The sequence below is a fragment of the Heterocephalus glaber genome, unplaced genomic scaffold (genome assembly GCF_053883595.1).
Source record: "Heterocephalus glaber isolate CG9 unplaced genomic scaffold, H.glaber_assembly_v1.0 deba00001615, whole genome shotgun sequence".
NCBI lineage: Eukaryota > Metazoa > Chordata > Mammalia > Rodentia > Bathyergidae > Heterocephalus > Heterocephalus glaber.
Genome location: NW_028258386.1, coordinates 395155 through 419727, shown reverse-complemented (window position 1 = coordinate 419727; position 24573 = coordinate 395155). Strand labels below are relative to the sequence as shown.

General features: G+C 49.9%; 1 protein-coding gene across 1 annotated transcript in view; it reads left to right on the top strand.

The window, feature by feature from the left end:
• The first annotated feature begins 321 nt into the window (after positions 1-321).
• The window catches only part of Fam194c (family with sequence similarity 149 member C), a 47769-nt gene continuing 23517 nt past the window's right edge, over positions 322-24573 (top strand). Inside the window, 11 exon segments of the mRNA XM_087196822.1 lie at positions 322-2732; positions 7865-7958; positions 8095-8741; positions 8871-8873; positions 9589-9726; positions 13491-13610; positions 14241-14379; positions 15203-15264; positions 15267-15475; positions 19709-19884; positions 20738-20852. Of these exon segments, the coding sequence (XP_087052948.1) occupies positions 8267-8741; positions 8871-8873; positions 9589-9726; positions 13491-13610; positions 14241-14379; positions 15203-15264; positions 15267-15475; positions 19709-19884; positions 20738-20852 (1437 nt within the window). The 5' untranslated portion in view covers positions 322-2732; positions 7865-7958; positions 8095-8266.

Below are 24573 nucleotides of genomic sequence, written 5' to 3'. Positions count from 1 at the left end.
GTTTCTCTAACACACAAAGGGTACTGAACATTCAGATCCCGGCTCTGCAACATGTCGACAGAAACCGCTAGGAGGCCTCTAGGGTCATTTTCTGTTTTCTAGGAATCCTATTAAAAAGGTGAAATTAATTTTATGATACATTGTGTTCAACCCAATATATCCAAACTAGCATTTCAACATGCAGTGTAACTTATTATTGAGTTAGTTTACATTTCTTTGAAGCACTCCACCCCAACCTAGCTCACTGTGGGGGCTAACTGTTCCCTAGGAATATTTGATCTGTATTTAGGTGTCATAAGATACACAGTTAAAATAAGTAGATCTTCGGTATATCCAGTTGTTCTAGTCCTACCTAAACATACTTAAAAGATTTCCAATAACTGAATCCCGTATCAAGTGTTACTTCTGTTGTTTCACTTGGCCACAATTCCTTCCTAGTTGAGCATTTTAACCTTGTAATTGTAGTTTAAGAATTTACAGTCCATATGAAATGTTTTAAATATGTTAAACAAAAATACCAACTTAAACTGGAAGCCAAAAGTAAATTTATCAGTTATCTAAGATTTATAACCCGATTTCTCCCTCTCCCAGGGGAGCTTCCCTCAAGGGAAAGAGGGATTGAGCCCTCTCTTTAGTCTTTGGGAAAATGGATGATTCTGAACATCTTGGCACTTTTTAAATTTTTTTTTTTTCAGCAAGTATAAAGTTGGTCTCTTCTTGTGCGGTTGCAGCCTCCGCACTGGGGACTGGTCCTCCCTGGTTGGCATGAGCTCCTGTTGAGCCAGAGCTGCTGGTTGGGGTGCTGGGGATTATAGGCTGGGGTAGGGACTCCAGAGGGTCCCATGTGGAAGAGGGGACCAGAGATGAGTCCTTTTGTTTCTTATTAAGTCTCCTGGGCTTTTAGGGAGAAGAGAACCATTGATCCTTGTTGCCAGCACAGGAAGTAACCTATCTCCCCTTGAGTCCCCAGTCTTTATCATTAATCAACAATTGATATACCCAGTCCTCCTCTGACCCAAACTTTGGTGAGAAGGTGGATAAGGGGGGGGGGGGGGTCGTGGCCAAATGAAACAACAATATTTTATCATCTGAGCTTTCTTTTTGTTTTTTGTCTGTGAGTTGTCCTTGGTCCTTAACATCAGTCTGAGGGGACTATGGAGTATTTTGTTCCCTGAGCCCCTTGATTTTCTAAACTGTCCTGACTGGGGGGCACATTTATTTTTCATTGTGTTTGTCCCAAAGCCTGAGGCTCAATCTCCAATGTATGCAGAGGTATCTTGCTGTAGGTTATTTTTGATTTCACTCAAAATCATCTTGCCCTCACCCAAAGTTGCTGATCTCGCCTGAGGCCATCCTGATCTCCCCACAAGGTTTTCCTGGGACAGGAATAGAATAACCCGACCACCAAAGCAATACTCAGTCGTCCCTGTGACTTTTCTTAACTTGGTTCATGCACAAAGTTGCCTGGTCATTGTTCCCTCCCTTTGGTCCCTTTTTTCATTGTCAAGAAATCTTTATTGGGTCCTCAGTCCATGGACATAGGTTCTCATCCCAGAGGCCACTGCAACTAGGCTGTGGGATGCATCTCTCCTTGATGGCACCAATAGGCCGGGGCCCCAGGTTGGGCATCAAAAATTGTTGGAAATGAGCCCCCAAACTCAATTTGTTGATCCAGATGATAAAGCACTCAGACATCAAGAAATCTCACCAAGGCTTTCACTTTTGCAAAAGGGTGCAAGCCCACCCCAGCAGTGAAGTAGCAGGTATGGAGGACAAAGGAGGGTTGTCCCCTTTACCCCTAATGCAGGAGGAGCAGCTGACCTCTTTCCCATTGGCTGGTTTGGAGGTTCACACTCTATCCTGATTGGCTAACTCAGACAGCACAAGGGGAATCTGAGGGGTTGCTGAGGAGAAGGGAGAGTAGAGCAGAGGGGATGTGGAGACCAGAAAATCCTTGGCCTGTGATAAGCTGTCTTTGGTTTGTAGCTGTGTTCCTGGGATTAGAACTGAGCAGGCATTTTCTGCAACTTGGTGTGTTCAGGAAGGGCTATCTGGGGTGGGCTGGAGCCCAGGATGGAGTCACTCCTGTTTGATAGAAAAGACAGAACTTACTGTTTCCCATACTTTTAAATTAACTAAATTAAGGGTTTAGTTCTGGATCCACCAAGCCTGTCCTAGACAGCAAGGCCCCCAGGGATGTCTGAGTCCCTCCCCTAATAGCTCCGGGCACACAGAGGAAACAGTCAAGACCTCAGGGAAACCATGACCACACCCATTGAGCCTCTGAAGATACCCAGACTCTGACATCAGAAATCACTTTGTGTTATTTGTTTTATTGTAATTTCTCCCCCTCCCCCAGCCTTTGTATGTTTTGGTTTGGTTCATTTAAATTGGCTCAATAAATCGTTTTGTTTGCTAGCAGAATTCCCAAAGGAGAACATTCAAATCTGCACACAGGAGATTGCCTCCAGGCTTAGCCGTCCAAGTGCCAGGGACTTGGGATGTTTACTCCCTCTGGACATTGGAGCAGGCCCCGCCTGGGGTGGTCTACAGCTCACCTGTGACCCACAGAGGGGCATGGAATTTAGAATTTGGAATGGGATGAGCATCAGTCTTCATAGTTAACAGAGTAGCTGTTGTGGATGTGGGCTGCTGCCTTCTGAGGCATTAATTGAGCTCAGCCACTTCCGTGTTACGAAGTCGCATCAGGCCCTCCATGGCTCAGGTGAATGGTGAGTGGACTTGTGGCCTGCAGCTACGCAGTCATCCCCTGCCTTGGCCAGTGTGGGCTGGGGACACCCACCTTCCTGTCTAAAGTGTGTGTGTGTGGGAGGGGGCTGAGGGACCAGGGACAATGGGTTGGTGAGATATCCTGGAAAACTGGAAACTCAAAATGTTCACCTGAAACAAGATGTCTCCGTGAAAAGCTGTTGCCCAGCCTAGGGCTGGTGACCTGTATGGCATTTGTTAGTACACCCAGGGCTGCATTGCGTGTCCACACACAGTAAGTGTGCACTTGTCTGGTGCTGGGGAAAGGTCAGAAACATCATTCATATTCCACTCCCTGCAACCCCACATGCTTGGTGGCATGTGGCAGGTGAAGCGTTTCTCTGGGGTGTCCTGTGTCTTCTGCTTCTGCCTGTGCATCAGGAGTCGTTGGCTTCCCTGATACCCCGTGGCTTGGGGTGGAGACCAGAGGACTCCAGGGTGGGCCCCGCACCAGCCAGGCCTCCAGGCCTCAGGTCACAAGTGCTGCTCAGGCCTGTCCTGCTGTCTGTGGGGATGGCTTTCTTCTTGTCAAAAATGATCACTTTTATTCTAAGTCTCTTTGTATCTTCATGTCTCCACTTGAAATGTTTGATCTGTGTGGGTTTTCACGGAACATGCCCATTGTGTGTGTGACGTGCACACAGCATTAGATTCTTCTCAATATTTCTAAAACTGAGCTAGCTGCCTGATAACTGCAGCTGCTACCTCATGGTCCACCTGTACTGCTGCTCAGCACTTCCTATGGGCTGCCAGCACCCTCCTAGGAATCCAGTGGCTGTGAGCACCTTCAAGTTTGATTCAGCAAAGATCGGTCCTCACACCAGGGCCTCTCCTACTCCCCTGCAGTGTCCCCAGGTTGTTGCTTTCCGGAGTGAGGTCACTGGTTAAGGAATGGTCATCTTGGTTCCTAATGGTGTTGTCACGCAACTGACCCATCTGCACTAGAGCCCTGAGTGACACAGCAAACCTCTTGGTGGGGAGCCGGCCTGACCCTCCCACTGTGCAGCTCCTTCCGATTCTCCTGCTGACCCGAGGTCCCCAAAAGGCACTGACAGCTCATGGCGCTGGGATGCTGCAGGGTCTCCCAGCCTAAGCACAGGGGCAGCCTTTGACAAGGGCATCCTTGTTCTGTGAGGGCAGCTTCCTGCTCGTCCTGAAAGCAGCCAGCCATCTGTCTCCATCCTTAAGTCCATGTCCTCCTCCTGTCCCTGTGGATGCCCTATCATATATGTCACCTTGTGACATCCCCTTCATGGTCTCATCCCATGCTTTTTCATGTATTCTAAGCCCATTTTGTTCCCCCTGTATAAAACATCAAGTTCCAGAAGAGCAAGGCCCATGTGAATAAAACATGAAGAGTGTGGTGAAGATGGATTTGGGGAAGGAAGAAGTGATGATTCAGCATGGCTGATTGTTACTCTGAAACTGCATCTGATGGGAGGAATAGAGATCTGAATCCAGCGGGTGACAGATTTTGGGGGTTTGATCTCTCATGTGAAGGATGTTTGGAGGAGAATGGTTAGGGTGGATGTTGGAGTGTCCCAGTGTCATCAGGGTCCCTGGCTCTGTGGGGACCCCTTTAATGCATGGCTTCCCTCTTCAAAGTAGCTTCATGGCTCAAAATGACTGCTGGACTTCAGCCATTTCATCCATCTCAGGCATGGAGGATGAAAAGCACAATATGTAAAGAAAAAATGTTCCTCCCATGATGCTGGCTTCCTTGAAAATAGCTTAGTGTCCCTACCTAGCAGCTTTCTTCTTGGCGGCACAGCCAGACTTTAATTACGTAGTCACCAATAGCTCTGTTTTAAAGAGATGTGGTCATAGAGTGGTGCCTCGATTCACAAACTCAGTTCTCTCAATTCTAGTCACAAACCGAACTAGACGAGAACCGAATCAAATTTCCCTGTAAGGTCAACGTTGAACCTAACCACAGAAGCTGATTTGGTTCTTATCCAACTTGATGTACGACCAGAATTGTGGAAAGAATCAAGTTCATGAACTGAGGCACTACTGTAAATACTGTATTTGTGCCTTTCAATTAAAAGTAAAATTATTTTTACATGCTGTTTATATATAAATGGTATTTCTCCAAAGAAGATAGAAAATTGCTGATTTGCACAACAATTGTGGGACTGTGTGATTCAAAAGTTAATTACTCCCCTAGATTCTGTTGTAAATTTGATGGTTGGAGTGTGTTTGCCTCGGGACAATGGACAATCAGTAATAGGGCGAGGTTACTCAGCCATCTGTTTGCCCTAAATCCAAATGTCCCGGGGCCCAGTATCTATAGGACAACCTGTAAACAGGGTGGTCGTAACTGTCAGTCAGGATGTCTGCTGAACATCAGCATGTGACAATGAGCCACTAACCTTTGTTCTTTTTTTTTCTGTGAATCCACGTTAACGCCCCCCTTAACCCCCTATAAAACAACCTCGGACTCTGAGCCAGGGGCCCCTCTGAGCTATTTTGCTTCGGGAGTGCCGTCTGGCCAGACTAATAAAGGTCTGTTTTCCAACATGGCCGGTGTGTTCCTTCCCGGGTGGTCCTCGCTGTAGCTAGCTCCTTGGAGCGTTTGGTAAGGCCTTGGTCTTACATTCTGAAGGCACTGCTGGGATCCTCGGGTGTGCTCCACTTCAGCTCCTTGGAGCATTTGGTAAGGCCCTTGGCCTTGCATTCTGGAGGCACCGCTGGGATCCCTGGGTGTGCTTCACTATAGTCAGCTCCTTGGAGCGTTTGGTAAGGCCCTCGGTCTTACACAATAATGTGCTCAACATCAGTCCTTGGGGCAATGCGAACAAACCAAAATGGAGTCGCAGTTTCCACCCACTAGGAGAGCACAAGAATCAAAAAGACACGGTGACCAAGCCGGGTGGGGTGGCACATGTAATTCCACCTGCAATCCCAGCCCTTTTAGAGGCTGAGGCTGGGGCTGAGGCAGGAGGGTTGCAAGCTCAAGATCAGTCTGGGTAACTTAGCAACTTAGCAAGACCCTGTCTCAAAATTCATATATACAGAGGTCTGGGGATGTAGCTCAGTGTAAAGGCCCAGGGTTCAAGCTCTAGAGGAAAACAAGCAACGGAAAGACCTGGTGACTGGAGTTTACAGGACCTGGAGGCTGGGGCTCCCACAGCGCCCCCTGTGGGACTGTGAAGCAGTGCAGTTGCTTTGGGAGACAGCCTGAGGGCCTCCAAGCCGCAGAACTCAGGGTTACTCCACAGCCCCAAGGTTTCACTTGGAGATGTTGTCCTTGGGCAAGAGAACAGGAGCCTCCCTTGCTCTGATGACTGGCACGGGGACAGGTGTGTGGCTAGGGCCACCGAGGAGGAGCAGCGGGGACCCGCTGGCCCACACACATATAGCTGCGTGGGAGCATCTGTGGCAGCCTTGTGCACAGCAGCCGACGTATAGGAGCAGCAGCCATTTACACTGCCCCATGGTGTCCCCACCATGGAATGGGATTCAGCTGTCAACAGGGGGCGGTGCTGACACATGCTGTGCTGTGGGGGTCTGAAAAACATGCCCAAGAAAAGAGCCAGGCATGGAAGGCTACTTGTGGTGTGGTTCCATTTTTCCCAGTGCCCAGAGCAGGAAAACCCACTGAGACAAAATCTAGATTAATGGTTGTGTGGGGGTGGGAGGAAATGGGGTGCAGTTGCCAGTGGGCTTCCTTATGGGGTGATGAAACACCACCATATTAGAGCCATGTGGGTCGCACACCTCTGTGGATGTCTTAAAAACCATTGTCCATGTTCTAAAGGGTGACCTGTACGGTATGTGGATTCCAGCTCAGCAAAGTTGTGTTGAAAATCAGCTTTATGTGTTGGTGAGTTGCATCTCACAATCAATCTCACAAGGAAGAGGCTCACTGGGGAGGAGAGGAGAATTCCTACACAAGGATTTTCAAGGGCTGTATCAGTCGTTGTCTTCTCTTTGTTTGAGTCCTGACTTGGAAGGCAAAGAAGAGGAAGAGAGAGAGGAAGTGCTGCCCTTCACTCCGGGGTCAGATCCCTCAGGCTGGCTGTCCAGATGTCGCCTTTCTGAGTGGCTTTTCTGTCTAGCTGCCTTATTGTTGTAAGAGCGAATCTATTTTTCCAAATGCACAAAGCTTAGGACTGGAGCTGCCATGGTCAGCAGAAGACACGGAAACCACCTTATCTGCGGAACAGCGGCAGATCAGAGGGTTCCTAGAGGTTTCTCTGAGGGGTGAGCAGGAATAGGACAGCCAACAGCCCTGTCACCGCAAGAGGATTCAGGCTGTGACTGTGACCCTGCTCCGTAGACACTGCCCACATGCGCCAGGCGAGCTGCCTAGGACAGGGACCAGTGACTGGAGAAGGAGAGAGATGGGGACCCCCAGGTGGAGGAAGGTGGTGAGGTGGTCGTCAGGCGGAAGAGAGTGAACAAGATGGCAGGGGTGGCCCAAAGGTGCCCCGAAGCCCCTCCTCCAGGCCGACAGCCACGGTCCCAGCAAGCGGGCTAGGTGGGAATGTGGGCCGGAGACGCTGCATGGAGACGCACGCTGGCTGAGGCCATCGGAGAGGGGACAGCCCTTGCTCCCTCTGCCTTCAGACCCACCTTGCTGTGCGTTCTGCATTCCTGAGTCTCCTCATTTTCTCACAGCATCCTGGGGAATCGGGAGGAATAAACTGGCATTTTCCTAGCATATGATCGAGAGGCACCTTTACATTTTTAGCAACGTATTTTAGAAGTCTGTCTACAAACCCACTGCCCCTGACACCCACTTGATGAGCTCAGAGCCTGCAAGCGGTTCTGTTGAAGTGAGAAAAGTGTTTGTCATGGTCCTTTGCTTTAAAGCATGTGATTTTCCTACTTTAATGTCCCTGAAATTGTGATTTGCCATACAATCGAAGGGTCCATCGAGCACTCGTCTTTTTCTTCCTAGTGAGATAGTGTGTTTTTCCATCAGCGCTGTTTTAGATTAGGTGCAAGGGGCCACTTCCTCCAGTCACAAGCTGAGTCATACTATCTTGCCCAACCACGTGCCCAGGTGTGCGTGCCAGGTGGTTCATCCCCATCCTGTGCCCCGTCACCTGTCTGCAGAGACCCTGCGACCACCCTTCTGTCTCTGCAGGCTTTGCCAGTGGACCTCAGGCAGCTCTCCAGCCCTCAGCGCTCTAACTAGGGAAGAACCTGAGCAGCCCTCCCTCCCCAGCCTCTTGCCACAGGTGCTCAGTTGGGTGGCCATCCCTGGAGCTCCTTTAGGTCCCTCCTCAGCGCCAGGCCCTTCCCAGAGTAGCTCTCAAGTGTTGGTGCCTGGGAACCCCAGGGTCAGTAATAGTGACTTTGTTGCCTCCTGGACAGGAAGCCCTGGCTCCACGGCCCATCAGGGCTGCCCTGGCACGGCCACTTCATCTGCCTCCACAGCCTCTCCATAGGTAAGAATTCCAGCTCTCCTCTCTCACCTCGAGGGGTGTGCTGAGCCTCACAGCTGCAGTCCCTGTCTTCCAAGATGGACAGCATCAGCTAGCAGCACATGTTCTCGGGCAGCATGGGTGACATCAAGAGTAACCAGGAGCTCTACCAGGAGTACCTGGCCATGGCCCCCAAGCTGCTGGCCCACATCTCCAAGCTCCTCGCCCTCTGCCACCATTCAGGCATCACTGTGCCCAAGGGCATCAGAAACATCTTCGAGTTCACCTGGGCGGAGCTCATCGCCAACCCTATGGTGCCCACTGGGTCCAACATCCCAGGCTTGGAGGTCAACTTCGGAGTGCCCCTGCTGGTGCAGGTGGAGTCCACCCCAGCGCAGGCCCAAAGGAAGCTGCCCCAGACCCCAACACCACAGCCACCGGCGCCCACCGGCGCCAGGGCAGCCCGGAGCTCGGTTGTACCTGCCCACCAGGCGCCAGCCAGGCAGGAGACACTGCACAGGTTCCAGCAGCAGTCGGTGCACCTGGTGACGGAGCTGTTTGCCCTGAAGATGAGGGTCATGGTGGAGGCCGCATCTGGTAAGGCACCTCACTGGGGCCCCCAACTTCCAGCTCGATGAATACAGGGCAAGCATCCCCCAGCTGGGACTCAGAACTCTTCAGTGACCCCAAAACTGATCCTTGCTGAGTGCCAGTGCGACATCACAGCAGGTGCTGCTGATGAGCTTCAGTCACAACCCAGCTACCCTGACAATAGTGAGAACTGTGTGCAGGAAACACCAGCTGGTCTCACGCAAAGACACTCGGGCTGTGTTATTTCCCCATGCATCTGTAGATATTCCCAAATGCAAAATGCTTCTGGTCCCCCGGCATTTGGATAAGGGGTGCTGACCCTGGGTATAACCAGCATGCGCTGACAAGGGGCAGTGGCTGAGGGTGGGCCTAGGAAGTGAGCTCCTCCCTCTGCCCCTGCTGCTCCTCCCCACCTTCCTGCTATCGCTGCTGCTGCTGACCCAAGATATCTGGGCGGACATATGGGGCGTGCAGAGTGCAGATGGCTGCACCCCAGATGGGCTCCCTGTGGGGTCTGCGATGTGGAGGGCGGTGGCCATGGTTAGACAGTGCCAGGCAGTCAGAACCACGGGGAGTCTGAGAACTGGGGGCCTCCGGCTGAGGGTGTCCTGGGGCAAGGCTGGCACTTCTTGCGGCATCGGTGATCAGGCCCAGTGCCTGGCCTGGGTGTAGGAAGGGAGGCAGTGGGGGCAGCAGAGCCCTGGTGCACAGCTTTCAGCTCCAGACCTGCTCAAAGCCCCCATGCTAGTGCCAGGAGTTAGGCTCCTCTCTCGCTTCCCAAGCCTTTGGCAAACGTCTGGATGTTCCTGGTGCACAGGGAGGAAATGCGTTTCCTCTGACCACTCCCTCACAGGTGCTAACCCCATGGACATCAGCCGGCGCTTCATGGAGGTCAGCCAGCTCCTGCACCTCAGGGCCAAGACGGTGGCCCTTGACTGTCTGATGGGCACTGCGGGGAGGAGCAGCTACTTTGTGGAGGACACGGGGAAAGGTGGGTCCAGACACCACCCACGGAGGCCTTAGAGGTGGAGCACGCCATCCAGAGGGCGGGCTTCCACACAGTGGCACTGAGGATGCAGCAGCAAGGGTCCCCAGGCACTCTGGGCAGGGCCTCGAGCTGTGCTCTCAACCCCACAGTGAAGGGCCAGTTGTGAAAACCCCGCATCTGCTGTGCCACCACACAAACACCACTGCGCTGTCCTGGTGTGCAGGGGTCTCTGCTGACTCCATGTCTTCGCTCAGCTGGCCTCGCCCATGGGGAGCGGTGTCTGCCCTGCGCTTCGGGCACCAGCCCGGGAGGCTTGTGCAGACAGCCCTCGGTGAGAGGGGCAAATGAGGGCCCAGAAAGACAGGACTGGAGAGGCAAGCAGAGTCAGGCAGCACAGCGTGCACATCATACCCAGAAGTGTGCAGGGGCGCAGTGTGCCGCCCTCAATTGAGTTTAGAAGCATGCAGGGTGACGATGTGCAACACACAAGTGTGAAAGTGTGAACAGAGTCCAGAGCAAGTGGTCTCTGGCTGAGGAGGCCACAGCCCAGCAGGATGTGTAACAGCTTCCTCTCTTCTGGTGTGTGTGTGTGTGTGTGTGTGTGTGCGTGCACGCGCGCACGTGCTTGGGAAACACGTGTCTCCCTCTTAACAGATGTCAAGTGTGTAGCTGTAATATGAGTTCCCTCCGTGCGCTGTGTGTTAGGGCCCCAGCCGTAGGCATCTTGTGACAGCACCTAGGACCAGCATCTCCCCTTGGCCCCACCTTGGCTTCAGAGGCCACAGTGAACTCTTCATGTTCATGCGTTTGTTCTGGATTCCACATGTGTGAGATCACGTGGCATTCCGTTTGTGTGCCTGGATTATTTCATTTAGCACAGTGTGCTCCAGGCCCATCTTGTGTCTTCAGATATGACAAGACTTCCTTTTTAAGGGCTGAATAGTATTCCACTGTAGCTACGAACCACATTGCCTTTATCCATCTGCCGATGGACACCAAGGATAGTTCAAAATCTTGTGTTGTGAACAGAGCTGCAGAGTGGTTGAGGTGTAGACATTTCCTCTGCATACTGAGTTTGTCTCCTTGGATCTACTCCTGCAGTGGGGTTGCTGGACCTGAGGTAGTTCTCTTCTGGAGGACCCTCCACTCGGTTCCCACACATTCCCACAACAGTGCAGCGGGTTTCCCTTTTCCCCACTTCCTGGCCAGCCAGCCCTTGTCCTGTCTCTGGTAAGAGCTGCTCCCTTGGCATGAGGCAGTGTCTCACTGTGTTCTGAATTTCTGCTTTCTGATGATTCACAACACTGAACATTTCCCTCATACACCTGTTGGCCATTTGGACATCTTCTTTTGACAAATATCCATTCTGGCCCTTGGCCCATTTTTTTTTTTTTTGGTACCGGGGATGGAACTCCAGTCCTTGCGCTTGCACAGCAGGCGGCAAAACCACTGAGCTAAATCCCCGGCCCCTTTGGACCATTTTTTAAAATTTTTATTTATTTATTTTGTGTAGTTCAGGCTGGCCTTGAACTCACTATGTATCCCAAGCTGGCCTTGAACTTGCAACTATCCTCCTGCCTCAGCCTCCCAAGTACTGGGATTACAGGCATGTGCCATCACACCTGGCTGATCATGTTTTAAATCAATTTTTCTGGTGATTTTTTTTTTTTTTTTTTTGGTACCAGGGATCAAACTCAGGACCTTTGGCTTTCGAGGCAGGTGGTGGAAACACTGAGCTAAATCTCTGGCCCCTGGTGATGTTTTATATCTTAAAATGGGTAGATACACAAGTATTTGTTTTTAATGCTTACGAGTACTCACTGTTAGGAGGTTTTATAGGGAAGCATTAAGCATTATATCTCATAACCATTCACCCTCATCTATAACATCAACCTCCATTGCCTCCCTCTCTGCCTACCATTAGTATCTTTGCCAGGCTTTCCTTCACAGTTGGAAGTTAAATGCTCAATAATAAGCACACCTGGTAGAAACTGAAAGATGAGACTAGGGACTTATCAAGGACATTGTCTCAAAAATAACAAGAAGGGGCTGGGGATATTGGTTGTTGCGAAGGTGCTAGGTTCAATCCCCACTACCAAAAACAAAGAGATAGATAGATAGATAGATAGATAGATAGATAGATAGATAGATAGAATAAAACAAAATGTCCAGAAAACAAACCACCTTGCCATATCTAACTGAAGGCCATTTTTCACTTTTCCAATTTCTTTGCTGGTTCCTGTTCTTGGGTGTGTACCTGGAGTTTCACATTTTGCAGTTTCCCTGTTCCTTGGTTTCCTGTATGTGACAGGCCACAGCTGCTTACAGCAGGCTCTGTAGCCTTGCAGCTGCCCCTCTTGCTGATGCCCTTCCCTGCCTGACACTCAGCTGTGGCCGTTGGACTCAAGCCTTGGTCATGGGATCGTTTCCCAGGAGGGATCACCAGGCAGAAGGATGCAGTCTATGCATGGCTTTTCTTCCCAAACGATGATTTCTGCATGGATTCTCTGCACCATCAGAGCTGGTGGGTTCCATCAGAGCATCACCAGCTCTGACCCTTGCTACCCTTTTCACTTCTGCTGAATTAGACGGCACTATGTACGAGTCCTTCTGAGTTCTCTACTCAGGTCCCCTTCGTGTTGCTGGTTATGGTTGTCAGCTCTCTGTCACTGTGAGATAAATACTGAGATAAATCAGCTTTAAGGGAAGAGAGACTCATTTGGGCCCAGACCCCGTGGCTCTTGTTTCTGGGCCTGCGATGGGTCTGGAGAGCAGACAGGGAGCTGGGGGGCAGGACCCAGACCCTCCAGGCCACACCCCCATGACCTCACTTCTGCCCTAGGCCCCACCTCCCTGGAGCCCTGCAGGCTGGAGGAGGCTTGAGGGGATGCTTGAGACCAAGTCCAGAGCGTCAGACTTTGTCCACCTGACATTTTTCTCTATGAACTTGAGTTGAAATGAATGAATGAATTGCCGAATGTTTCCCACCCTAACCAGAGACGTGACCACACTGGGGAGGAATAGGGGCTGATTCAGTGGGGTTTGTGTAAAGTATTGGGCTTTTCTACAAGCAATGAGGTTGGGAAATCTGAATTCTGTTTTTTGATTTTTTCTGAGACTGAGGATCAAACCTAAGGGCATGCTGTCACTGAACTACATCCCCAGCCCCATTTATTTATTTCTCTATTTACTGAGATAAGGTCTTGCTAAATTGCCCAGGCTAGGCTCAGCTGGAATTTGCTATCTTCCTGCCTCAGCCTCCTGAGTAGCTGGAATTACACAGGGGTGAGCCACCACACTTGGCTCCAAATTTGAATCTTCAGTGGTTAGGTATCCCATGGATGGCGCCGTTCTGGGAGAGACTGGTACACTATTGGAGGAGGTCTGCTTCTGTGGCTGATAAGGGGAATGGACAATCCTTAATTTCCTCCTTGCTGGCTCAAGGTTTGCATTCTCAGCAGGTGAAGCCCTCAGATTGCTCTTAATGTAGCCCTGTGCCTGCTGCTTCTCCCAGCTCAGGTGCCAAGTCACTCTTGAGAGATTGGGGGGCAGGGACATTGCTGAGGGGGCCCCTAAAGATGTCCCCTGGCACCCCAGCAGCCCACACTTAGAAAGTCTCCTGTTCCGGGTCCTGGTTGCTTTGTAACAACAGGACACTTTAGAATGTCTGGCTGGCCATACCATGGAAACAGGAAGTCCGTGTTGTTTTGATTTTAAAACCATTAGAAGTTTAAGATGAGAAGAGGTATTGCCGTCCCCCTCCTCAGAGTCCTCCATTGACATCTCAGCCATTGGCGTGAACTCACCTTACCAGCTGATCTACCAGTCTTCCACAGCTTGCCTGAGCTTCTCCCTGTCCACAGGAAAGGAAGTCAAGAAGAAACCAGGTGACCGGGTCCCCAGAGGCTCTTCTAGCCCATGGTGGGGAGTGCATGGAGGTGGGAGGGTCAGAGACCCACCAGGTGCCCAGATCGGGCTCTGTAGGAGGGCTGAACAGCTCCCTGGGGACACCCAGGGGAAGTCAGCAGAATCCTGGCCCCCTGCACACTGTTCATCCAAAGGTGCCCCATTCCTGATCCCCTCTCTAGCCTCAGCTCACCCCATGCACAGGGCTCTGTGCTCAGAGAGGGCTCAGCAGGGTGCTGGAGTCTGCCCAGCCCTGTTTGGGTCCCATACTAAATCCAGCTGTGTGTGGAGCAGGACACAGACACAGGTGACTCTCTGGCCTGCTGAGGAGGAAGGGAGGGACAGGCAGTAGGTGAGCATGGACATCAGAAGCATGCCCAGATCTGAGCCCACTTGTGTAGCTGTCCCTGCCACTCCCTGCGGTCCCATTACTCTGCCCTGTCATCCCTGACGTCCCCTTCACCGTCGCCAGAAAGAGCGGCCACCCAAGCCGGCCCCCCCAGGCACAGGTGACCTCCCAGGGATTTGCCCAGCTCTTTCCTTCCTCTAGGTGACCCGGATCGGGAATCTGTTTTCCTGAAACTCCCCCAACCTCTCGCCTCTGACTTCAGGTAAATCAAAGATGCTGGAAGACATGTTCAGCAGGTCGCCTTCCCTCCGAGCAGTGGGCCCCTCTTCCGACAATGCCACAGAGTTCACTGACCCGTGCCCTGAGGCCCAGGAGAAGCTGCGGGAGATGTGTCGCCACATGTGAGCTCGGGTGGCAGGGTGGGACAGGCGCTCCTGGGGAGCCCTGTGTGCCTGAAGCACGGGGGCCTGGCACCTGGGAGCTCCAGGCCTTTCCCGGATGCAGAGAGGGCACTGGGTGGCCTGGGCAGCGAGGAGCTGTGCCCTGGCCCAGCTGCTCTTGGCTCTGTGGCAGCTGCCCAGCCGGGGCATCTTGTTGTGGTGCCTGCAAGTCATGGCTCTGGACTTGGCATTCATTTCTTTCTTTTTTTTTTTTTTTGTAAATTTTTTTTTTTTCTTTTTTCCCCAGTACTGGAGATGGAATCAGGACCTTGTTGTTGCCAGGCGGGCACAGCACCACTGAGCTATATTCCTGGCCCCAGCATTCATTTCTTAACATGATCTGTCAGCTGTTCTCCTACCAAAAGAAGAAAGGCACCCCTCAGAACAAATAAAGAGCATTGCCATGGATGACTCACGGCATTGATGATTCGTGGGTTCACAAGGCCTCCCCAGTGACTCAGTGTTTCCCTGAAGGCCCAGGCCGTGAAGGGCATACAAACCAATTTTTTTTTTTTGGTACTGGGGGTTGAACTGGGGACCTTGAGCTTGTGAGGCAGGAGGCCGAACAAACCAATTTGCATCTAATGTCCAAGTCTTTGGGCCTCCAGGGCACTGAGCAGGGAATGGACAGGGGCAGCCTCCCCATCCATCTCCATGTTGGGGACATCCCAGAAGGACTCTTGTCCTCAGGGTCCCGACCCTCCGTGCCCAGCACCGTGGGGATGGGAACAGCTCAGGAGTGAGGGCCAGGTTCCAGAGGACATGGTGGTCTCCTTTCCTGCAGAGAAGCCGAGAAGGCCCTGTGGAAAGGGAGGAATGTCTTCTACCCCATGATCCTGCGCAACTACAAAGCAAAGCCCCCTCTCAGCCAGTGTCAGCAGCCAGGGGGGACTCACAGGGCCTGAGTGCCCACGCAAGTGCCCACACGGCAGGGGCACTGACATCCACACCCAGCCCTCACTAGCTCTCCATCCAGCCGAGCCGGCACTCACAGGACTGGAAGGCCCCCAGGAAGCCCACCAAGCTGCACTACACCTTCTACGATGGCTCCTCCTTCGTATAATATCCTTTCTCAGCACTGCCTTTGTGCCCAGGGCCACCTGGCTTCTTAGCCAACAGAGAGGCCTGCAGGGCCTTGGTTGGGGGATGTGCAGCCCGGGGGCAGGAGCAGCAGATGAAGCCTTGAGCTCAGTTCAGGTCAGCAGGAATACACCAACCCCAGCCCAGGCGAGCGCCTGTATACACTGCTGCCCTGCCCTCAGGGATGCGGGGGACCAGAGGCTAGAGACCTCTCCCTGTGGCTGCCAGGCCGTGGCCTCCATGACTCTGTCCCTGTGGTCCTGGCCCAGTTGGTCTGCACTGAGGTCCACTGGATCCAAGCTATGGGTGTACGGGGGACAAAAGGGGACACAGCTTCGCTCTGAGAAAGGACACTCCAGCTAGGGAGGGAGCCTGAGGCTGCTGCCCTGTCTACTCTAGCCTGAGGCAAGTGGCTGCCCACACCTGAGGGGCACCTGTAGTTCCAGCACAAGGGGCAGCATTGGGGTGTGGGCACTGCAGCAGAGGAGGGGGCTCTGATGAGGCCGTGCCCACTCCAGGCTGTGATGTCGACCGTGGGACTCCTCCTGGCTGTCATTTCTGGGCCTTCTCTGTGGAAATGGGGATCCAGACCCATTGGGATGGTGTGACCTCCTGAGTGCCACACAGGAATTTGATGGCAACACCTCCAATGAGTGTGTGAGGCAGAGCCAAGGCAAGTGCAGCCTCACTGGACGTGGGGATTGTGTGCCTGAGGAGGAGAGGGAGGAGGACTGTCCCAGCCACTTCCACATTGGTCAGGCCCCAGGCCACATCTGGGTTCCTCTGCCCTGAACAGGGAACTCAGAATTTAAGGACCTTGTCAAAGAGGCGTCATTGTTTCTCTGTAAATGAATCCATTCATCACTCCCTCCCTCCAGGCCACAGCAGACCTGTTGGTGGGAGCTGTGCCGGCAAGGGGGGGCCCCTTCCTGCTCTTCACTGCCTCTAATAAGTTCACCTCCCTGAGGTCCCCACCAGGGATTGTTTGCTGTGTTAGGAGGATCTGGGCTGCACCCTTTGCCCTCTCCCTATCTTGACTTCTGAGGCCCCCAGGGCAGGGCCACCTCAAGTCTTGGACCATTGCTGCTCCAACAATGGTCACATCTGGCACTGATGCTTTTCCTCTTCAGAAGTCGTGAGAGGCTGGGGCTCAGGGTTCCGTTCTTCTTGGTAACACTGCATGCCTCAGTAGGACCCAGTGACCATCCCGGGGAAATTCTGTGTCACTGCTCAAATGGCCAAGTGTGTGGTTTGCTGTGTGATCCCTCTGAGAATGAAAGTAGGTTGGGAAAACACTTCAGCTGGTGGCATCTGTGGATCACTGGGCCAGCTGTGGACTCTGTTTACACAGAGATGACTGATGGGCAAGTGCACGGGTGGAAACAATCCACCCTTTTTTAAATTTCTTTTCTTTTTTAATTTTTTTTTTAATCCACCCTCTTTAGGGTGCACTGGCCACCTGCAGACCTCTAATTTCCCTTAGACTTCTTCATCCATTGGTTGTTTCAGACTGTGCTGTTTAATTTCCAAAACTTGTGAATTTTCCAAATTTCCTTCCTTTTACTTTCATTCTACCGTGATCAGAAAAGATACTTTCTACGGTTTTACTCTTTAAAAATTTATTGAGGTTTTGTGGCCTACTATGTTGTCTGTACTGGTTGAGTAGTACCTCCCCCCAGCCCATATCTATTTGGAAACGCAGTCTTTGTAGATATGATTATTAAGATGCAGTTTTGTGGAACTAGAATGGCCCTACTGCAGGGACCAGTGCACCTGCAAGAAGAGGAAAAGACAGTCAACACAGAGGTAAGAGGCCATGTGGTAACTGAGGCAGAGACTGGGATGATGACCTGTACGCTAGAGAATGACAAGGGCTCCTGGTAACCACTAGAAACCAGAAAGAGTGAGGAAGGATTCTTCCCAGGAGCCTCCAATCCCACAGCCCTGTTGCCACCTTGATTTCCTAATTTTAGCCCCCACAGCTGTGAGGGAATAAATGCCTGATGCTTTTTGAGCCACCAGGTCTGTGGTAGTTTCTTAGGGTAACTCCAGGAAACCAGTACACCTGGGTATTACAATTGCTAAACTAATTTGAGTTGTTTTTAATTAATTGATAAACTACTTTGAATTAGTAACAATTTAGCCTCCATTGTGTATAAAGCTCTGCTCAAGAACTATTTGTCCCCCTTTATTTTGCTTGATCAGAAATTGCATCTTTAAATATACATTAATTGCCTATAAGTGTGGATTTATAATTACTGTTTTATGCATTTATTAGCAAAATCATGTAGGAAAAAGCCAAATTATAGACTGAAAATACAAGCGTACTAAATTTTTTATGTATTTACCAAGTTATCTTTAGCAGCAGTTTTCTTTTGGGGGGTCTTAGACTACTATTTTTTTATCCTCCCATTCCAGCCTGAAGAAGTCCTGTTAGCATTTTCATAGGGCAGGTCTGACAGGGATGAACTGAACTCCTTCTGCTGCTTTTTACCTGGGAATGTGTTAATTTCTTCATTTTTAAGGCTATTTTAAAATTGGAATAGACTTCTTGGTTTACAGTCTTGTTGGTGTTTTTCCTTTGAGCTCTTTAAATGTTTGGCCTTCATAGTTTTTGATGAGAAATTAGCACCTTATCTCACCAGGCCTCACACGAACCTCATCTCTTCCCTCTTGCTTCTTACAAGGTTGTTTTTGACAGTTGATTATAATATGTCTCTTATCCTACTTGGATTTGCTGAGCTTCTTGAACATGTAGATTTATGCCTTTCACCAAATTTGGGAAGTTCTGTTTCTTTCTCTGTATCTTCCTTCTGGAACTCCCAATATGCATATGTTAGTATGCTTCATGGTGGTCCCTGAGTCTCTATTCTTTGTTTGTTTGGTTTCTTTGAACCCAGGGTTTTCATCCTCAGTACTCACTAGCATGCTTTTTTATTTTAGACAGGGTCTCCCAAAGTTGCTAAACTCCCTAGGTTCATTTGAATTTGTGAGCTTCCTTCCTCAGCTTCCCAGAGTGCGGGGATTATAGGTTTTTTTCATTCTTTATTCTTTCTGCTCCACACTCTGCATAATTTCAACTGATAATGTCTTTATACCAATGTTTTCTTCCTGTTGCTCTAATCTGATTCTAACATGTTTAGAGAAGTTTTCCTTGCAGTTATTGTATTATTCAGCTCCAGAAGTTTTACTCGACCACTCATTAAAATTTTTGTATGTTAATTCCTTTTTTTTTCAGCTGGTAAGAAAGATTTAGGAAGATAGAATCCAGTGCCAACCACTGAAATTCTTCTATCTGGGGTACTTCTTGTGAGATTCCTGCATACAGGACAGAGCTGCCAATGCCATGTCCTGCTCAGTCAGGATCATGGCTTTCTTGCCCTGCATTAGTCAGCTCTCTCCTTGCTGAGCTGGACACCCACAATTTAAAGGAGGAGATGCTTAATTTGGCTCACAGTCTCAGAAGATTCAGCCCATGGTTGGCTGCTCCAAGGCAGAAACATCATGGCAGAAGGATGTGGAGGAGCAAAGATGTTTAGTTCTTGTCAGCCAGGAAGTAGAGCAGGGGAAAAGCACCAGAAAGGAAGTGGCCAGGGACCAGACATAGACCCCAAGGTCACACCCCCATGACCCACCCAGATACCCAGGAGTATGCTCCACCAATCCCTCAAGTAGATCCCCAACCCAATGTTACACCCCACCTTAGCTGTCATGGGGCCCCTTAACTAGAGAATGGACAGGAAGACATTGCTCACTCTCCTCTTTGGCCATAATGGGAGGCAGCCTGGCAGTGTAGAAATACTGCTTGCCCCAGAGATCAGATCCTGTTCTGCTCCTTGTGGTATGACATGGACAGGTCATTTTTATACTCTGAATTCCTTGTGAGTAGGGTGATAATTCATCTTGGTTTTCCTGGGACTTTCCTGGTTTTAGCACCAGAAGTCCTTTGTACCCAAAACCCACAGACCCAGGGAAACCCTGCTCATCTATGATATGGAGATAATACTACCTGCCACAGCTGTGTGATGAACAAAAGACCCAAGAGAACACCTGGGTGGTGATTGGTTTTCATAATGATTGAATCATTACATATGCAAAGTGTGGAAAGCCTCTTTGAAGATCGGGAGTGATGCACCAGGCAGCTGACACTCTGAAATGTAGATTTGCTTTTGTGGGCACCATAGAGCAGAACCCAGAGAAATTCTGTTAGGTCTACTTGACTACTGCTGCCAGCTATCCCTCTGGAAACATTGCTGTATGTCAGATCCCCACATGCTGCAGAGGGAGAGCCATCACTTGCCTGTTTAACGACACACCTAACTACTCCTTCCTGGCCCTGTTCAATGCTGAAGGCCAGGGCTGTGTTCACTACAACCTAAAGACATAGTAAGTGAGTTGGGAGACATTTACCCCCATTCAACACTCCTTTAGGGTAGTGAGGGGACTGGGGTGGTGACTGATTCCCTGGCTAAAGGAGGGTCCAGGGTGTGCCCAGAGGTCTAGGGAGGCAGGCAGTGAGGCAGGGGCAAAGCAGTGCCTGCTGGAGTGTAGACATTTAGAGGCCACCCCTTGCCTGCTGGGTCTGTGTCACAGCACTGAGAAGGGTTTCGCTCAGGTCTTCCTCAACACCCCAGAGTGCTAACATCTTAACTGCTGGTCAGTTCATGGAAGAACATTTTTATGTTTACAGGGCTAGGGATTGGACCCAGGGCCTCATATGTGCTAGGCATGGTCACTGAGCCACCTCCCCTGCCCCCCACAGAAGGATCCATTAGTGGAGAACACTATCTGAAATCAGGAGTGGGTGGCAGAGAGATGTGGTCACCACTTCTGAAGTTTCTTAAGAAACCACTAGTTCTTGCCAGCTCAAGGTTGATTTTTTCTGGCTTCTCCTCAGAAACTGTTCTTGGAAAGGATGATTTATTCTCATGTTATAGATGTCCTACTTCCCATTTGGGTGCCTGATTTCTCGTGTGCTCAGGCTCCTGGGTAACAGAACACAAACATCCTTTCTTTCCTTCCTAAGTTTGGCCTGATGCTGTCCTCTCCCTCAGACTGGCCCTTCTCCACAGACCCCATATCCTCAACAGATGCCAAGGGGCCACAGGCCATCCTAGGCAGGGGAAGCAGGCTGTCACGGGTCTCCACGTTCCTCTAGCCTGGAGCAGATGCTCCCAGTCTGCATGGATGTGGGCTTCCGTCAAGACCTGGCAGCAGCTCTCCCCACTGTGTCTCCCAGCTGCCCCTACGTCTTGGTCTTGGATGAGGAAGGTGGGACCACCAACGACCACAAGGGCTTTGTGGTTCACAAGTGGAGCTGGACATCTAAGACAGAGACTCTACTCTCCTACAAGGTAGGGTGGGCAATGTGGGAAGACAGCACCTCCCACACACTGCCCAGCACCACTGGGCCAGGAGCTGCCCAAAAGGTAAGGATCCTACCCAGCAGGCATCCTGGATGCATTCTCGGGCCCAGTTGGTGGCAGTGCCCAGGGTGGGCTGATGTGCACTTTCTACCACATTCAGCAACTAGTTGCTGCTATGTTGACCTGCTATGGCAATGTCATTCCTATTTAATTTTTATTATTATTGTCATTATATTTTTATTGGACAAATGCCCTTTATATTGTGAAGTAACCATTATAGTAGTTGATAGCTCTATTTTTAATGCTGATAAGTATCAATAATAAGAGGTCTCCCTAGTTCTTGTTTTCATAATTTTATTATTTATGAAATAAATCCAGAAGTTGAGGTGGCTGAGAGACGTAAACTTCTTTCATCTTTTTGGTTGTTCAGTTAGCCATTCACCAAAGATTTATTAAATAATAATGCTGATTTTCTAATATTAAGTTTATTAGTGGAGCTACTGAGTGTGCTTGCCACTGTACTAGGACAGACCTACTAGTGCCATCATTGGCATTACTGGCACCGTTGTACGGATACTACTTTGTTAGAACCTCATTGTCAGATGTTCACCAGGGCCCCACTAGGTGCCTCCCAAGTGGTACATCCCAGCAGTGACAACCAAACTCATCTCCAGACGATGCCAAATTCAGCCTCTAAGGGGCAGAGTTTCTCAATAGTGGGTAAAAAGATAAACAAGACCCCACAAGAAGCTCAGGGTCAGAGAAGTAATGAAGCACAGGACAGGCAGGAATGGGAGCTGGGGCAGAGGGGCACACTTATTGGACTGGGATTCAGAGAAAGATCACAGAACACAAAACCCACCTAAGTTGGCCTGAGAGGGAGCCCCAAAGGGAGGGCTATGGACAGAAGCACTCAGGGTGCTGATGTTTACCTGTCTCTGCACTTGGTGTATCCTCTTCACTGGCCACTAGGGTCTCATCTTTAGAATGTGGTCCTCCAGACCACATCTCACTAAGATTTCCCTCCTTCATGATGCCCAGTCCCTGCCTGGCTCTCTCTTCTCCAGTGCTCACAGCCTGGGTCATCAGCAGTCAGCTCTGTGATGAAGTGTTCTTGGCTGCTTGCACATCAGAATCACCTCTGGAACTTTGAACAAAATACAGAGCCCAGGCACAGCCCCCAAGAGACTCTGACTCAGTTGGTCTGTCAAGAGTTTCAGATTTCTGCTGTTTCCCCAAGTATTTCCGATGCTGGCTAGGTTTGTCTCCAAGATCTCAGTCAGCTGAAGGCAGGCACTGTATGTCATGTATGTGTGTGGCCCAGCAGAGAACTGGGGTGATAGTGTGCAGAGTGGAGTTCTTGTGATGATATTGCCAGACCTCGGTGGTCTCACCAGCTTCTCATCTGGTGGTGGTGGGAGGGTTACCAGCCTGGCCCTTCTGCCTCATGCTGCTTTTGTGAGAACTGAATGAGATAATGGAGACAAAGCAACCTGACATCACTAAGGGAAGTCAGCAGAGTGTGTGGTTGTTGTTACATTCCCTGGAACTGATGTTAGTGGGGCATTTTCATGCTGTCTTGGACCAATTTATTTTTACCCAAGCATTAAATGTTTCTAGTTTTTGTCATCCCAATGAAAACTCAAGTTTCCCTCTGGTACCCTTTCTATCCAACCTGAAAAACTTCCTGTGGCATTTCTTGAACTGCAGATCTGATGCAACACCTCTATTTCCCTTTTGTGAAAATCTCATGATTAAAGCCATTTTTTGATGAATATGGAATTCTGGGTTGGCTTTTTCTCTTTTATTATTACATTTTTGGTACCAGGGATCAAACTCGGGACCTTGCACTTGGAAGGCAGGCAGCGAAACCACTGAGCTAAATCCCCAGCCCATTTTCTTTTAGTACTTTAAAGACATTTTTCCACTGTGCCTGTCCTTCATAGCTTACTATGAGAAGTCTGTCATTATTCAAATTACAGCTCATTTTCTCTAGCTGCTTTTAAGATGTTCTCTTTTCTTGGGTTTTCTAAGTTTGATAATATATCAAGGTGTGGTTTTCTTGTTGTTGTTTTTTGTTTGTTTTTGCTTTTTTTTTTTGGTACTGGGGATCGAACTCGGGTCCTTGCGAACTCGGGTCCTTGCGCTTGCAAGGCAGGCAGCGAAACCACTGAGCTAAATCCCTGGCCCAAGGTGTGGTTTTCTTAAAGTTTATTCTATTGAGGGTTTACTGACCTTTTTTTTTTTTTTTTTCTGGTATCAGGGATTAAACTCGGGACCTTGCACTCTCAAGGCAGTTGACCACTGATTTAGCATCACTGAGCTAAATCCCTGGGCCAACTGACCTTCTTTAATCAGTAAATTTATATACATTGACATCACCAAATTTGGGAAATCTAAAGCTTCTTTGGATAAAACTATGTTCCTCCCCCCTTTCTTTCTGAGACTCCAATTATATGTATTTTAGACCTTTTGGTATTATTCCAAAGGTTCTTCAAGCTCTGTTTTGTAATTTTTCTTGACCTGCCTGTCTCCAACTTCACTCGCTTCTTTCTGTCATCTCCATTCCATTGTTCGGTAATTCTTTTGAAATTTTAAAATTTCAGTTATCAGTTCTAGAATTTCCATTAAGTTATTTTTAGTTTCTATGTCTCTGTTGAGAATTTACTATTTTATAATTCCTTACAAGTATATTTTTCCTTTACCTCTTTGAATAAAGTTAAATTAGTTGCTTTAAAGTCCTTGTCTGAAAACAGTGATGCCATGGTCACATCAGGCAGGCTTGGTCTCTGTTGGCTTGAGTATATGTGCTGCCAAAGTGACCATTCCATTGCCTTGAGAATCGGTTACTATTCCCCAGCTTTGCACCTGCTGAATAATTTGGGGATTGTAGGCAGACACTGCAACTGTTATGCTGTGGGATCTCTGAATTCTGACACACTTCTCTGAAGGTATTCTTGTTCTGTTGTAACAGGCAAAGAACTTGGTTGGACTTAATCACACATCATCTCATCAGCAGTGGGCAGCAGCTCGGGCAGTTATTGTCTGCCCTGCTCATGTGTGGTCCAGCAATCAGCCAGAGATGTGTGAGTGGCTCACACACACTTGGGGCTTTCCTGACTATCCCTCTGGGATTCTCTCCCTGTGCTCCTGTGTCTGTGGCTACCCCAGGCTGTGCCTGCAGGTTCTCCAGCCAGGAAGGTAGTAGATTTCAGCTGTGACTTCGGCCTACCTTCAACCCCAAGCTGGGAATCTGAAACTCATCCTGTGTTGCTTCTCTAAGTTTGGGCTCCTGCTTTTGTCTACTTCTCGGAGCCTTTGGGTAGCTGTTTCTAGTATTTTTTTCAAATTTATAGTCCTCTGTGGGAGGGTCAGCCTGTTAGGAGTGGCTCAGCTGTACTGGAAGTGGAACCAGCTGGTTAGTTTTTACTCCACAGGCTGGAGTGCTCAGCCCAGCATCTGTGGAAGCCTGGCAGGAGAGGGGAGACCAGTGGGTGGTTATGGGCCAGACACAACATGATAAAAATATTGGCCACATCTTTAAGAGCCATTTCAATGAAAGAACGCCATGGCATTCCAGCACAGGATGTAGGCATAGGTGAGAGCTGGTGGGAACTACAGATGACTCCATGATGGGCTGTGAGTGGAAACAGAAACTTTCCCAGAGGGCCGGGGACCGGTGTGGTTTCAGACGTGCCATTGTGTCTCT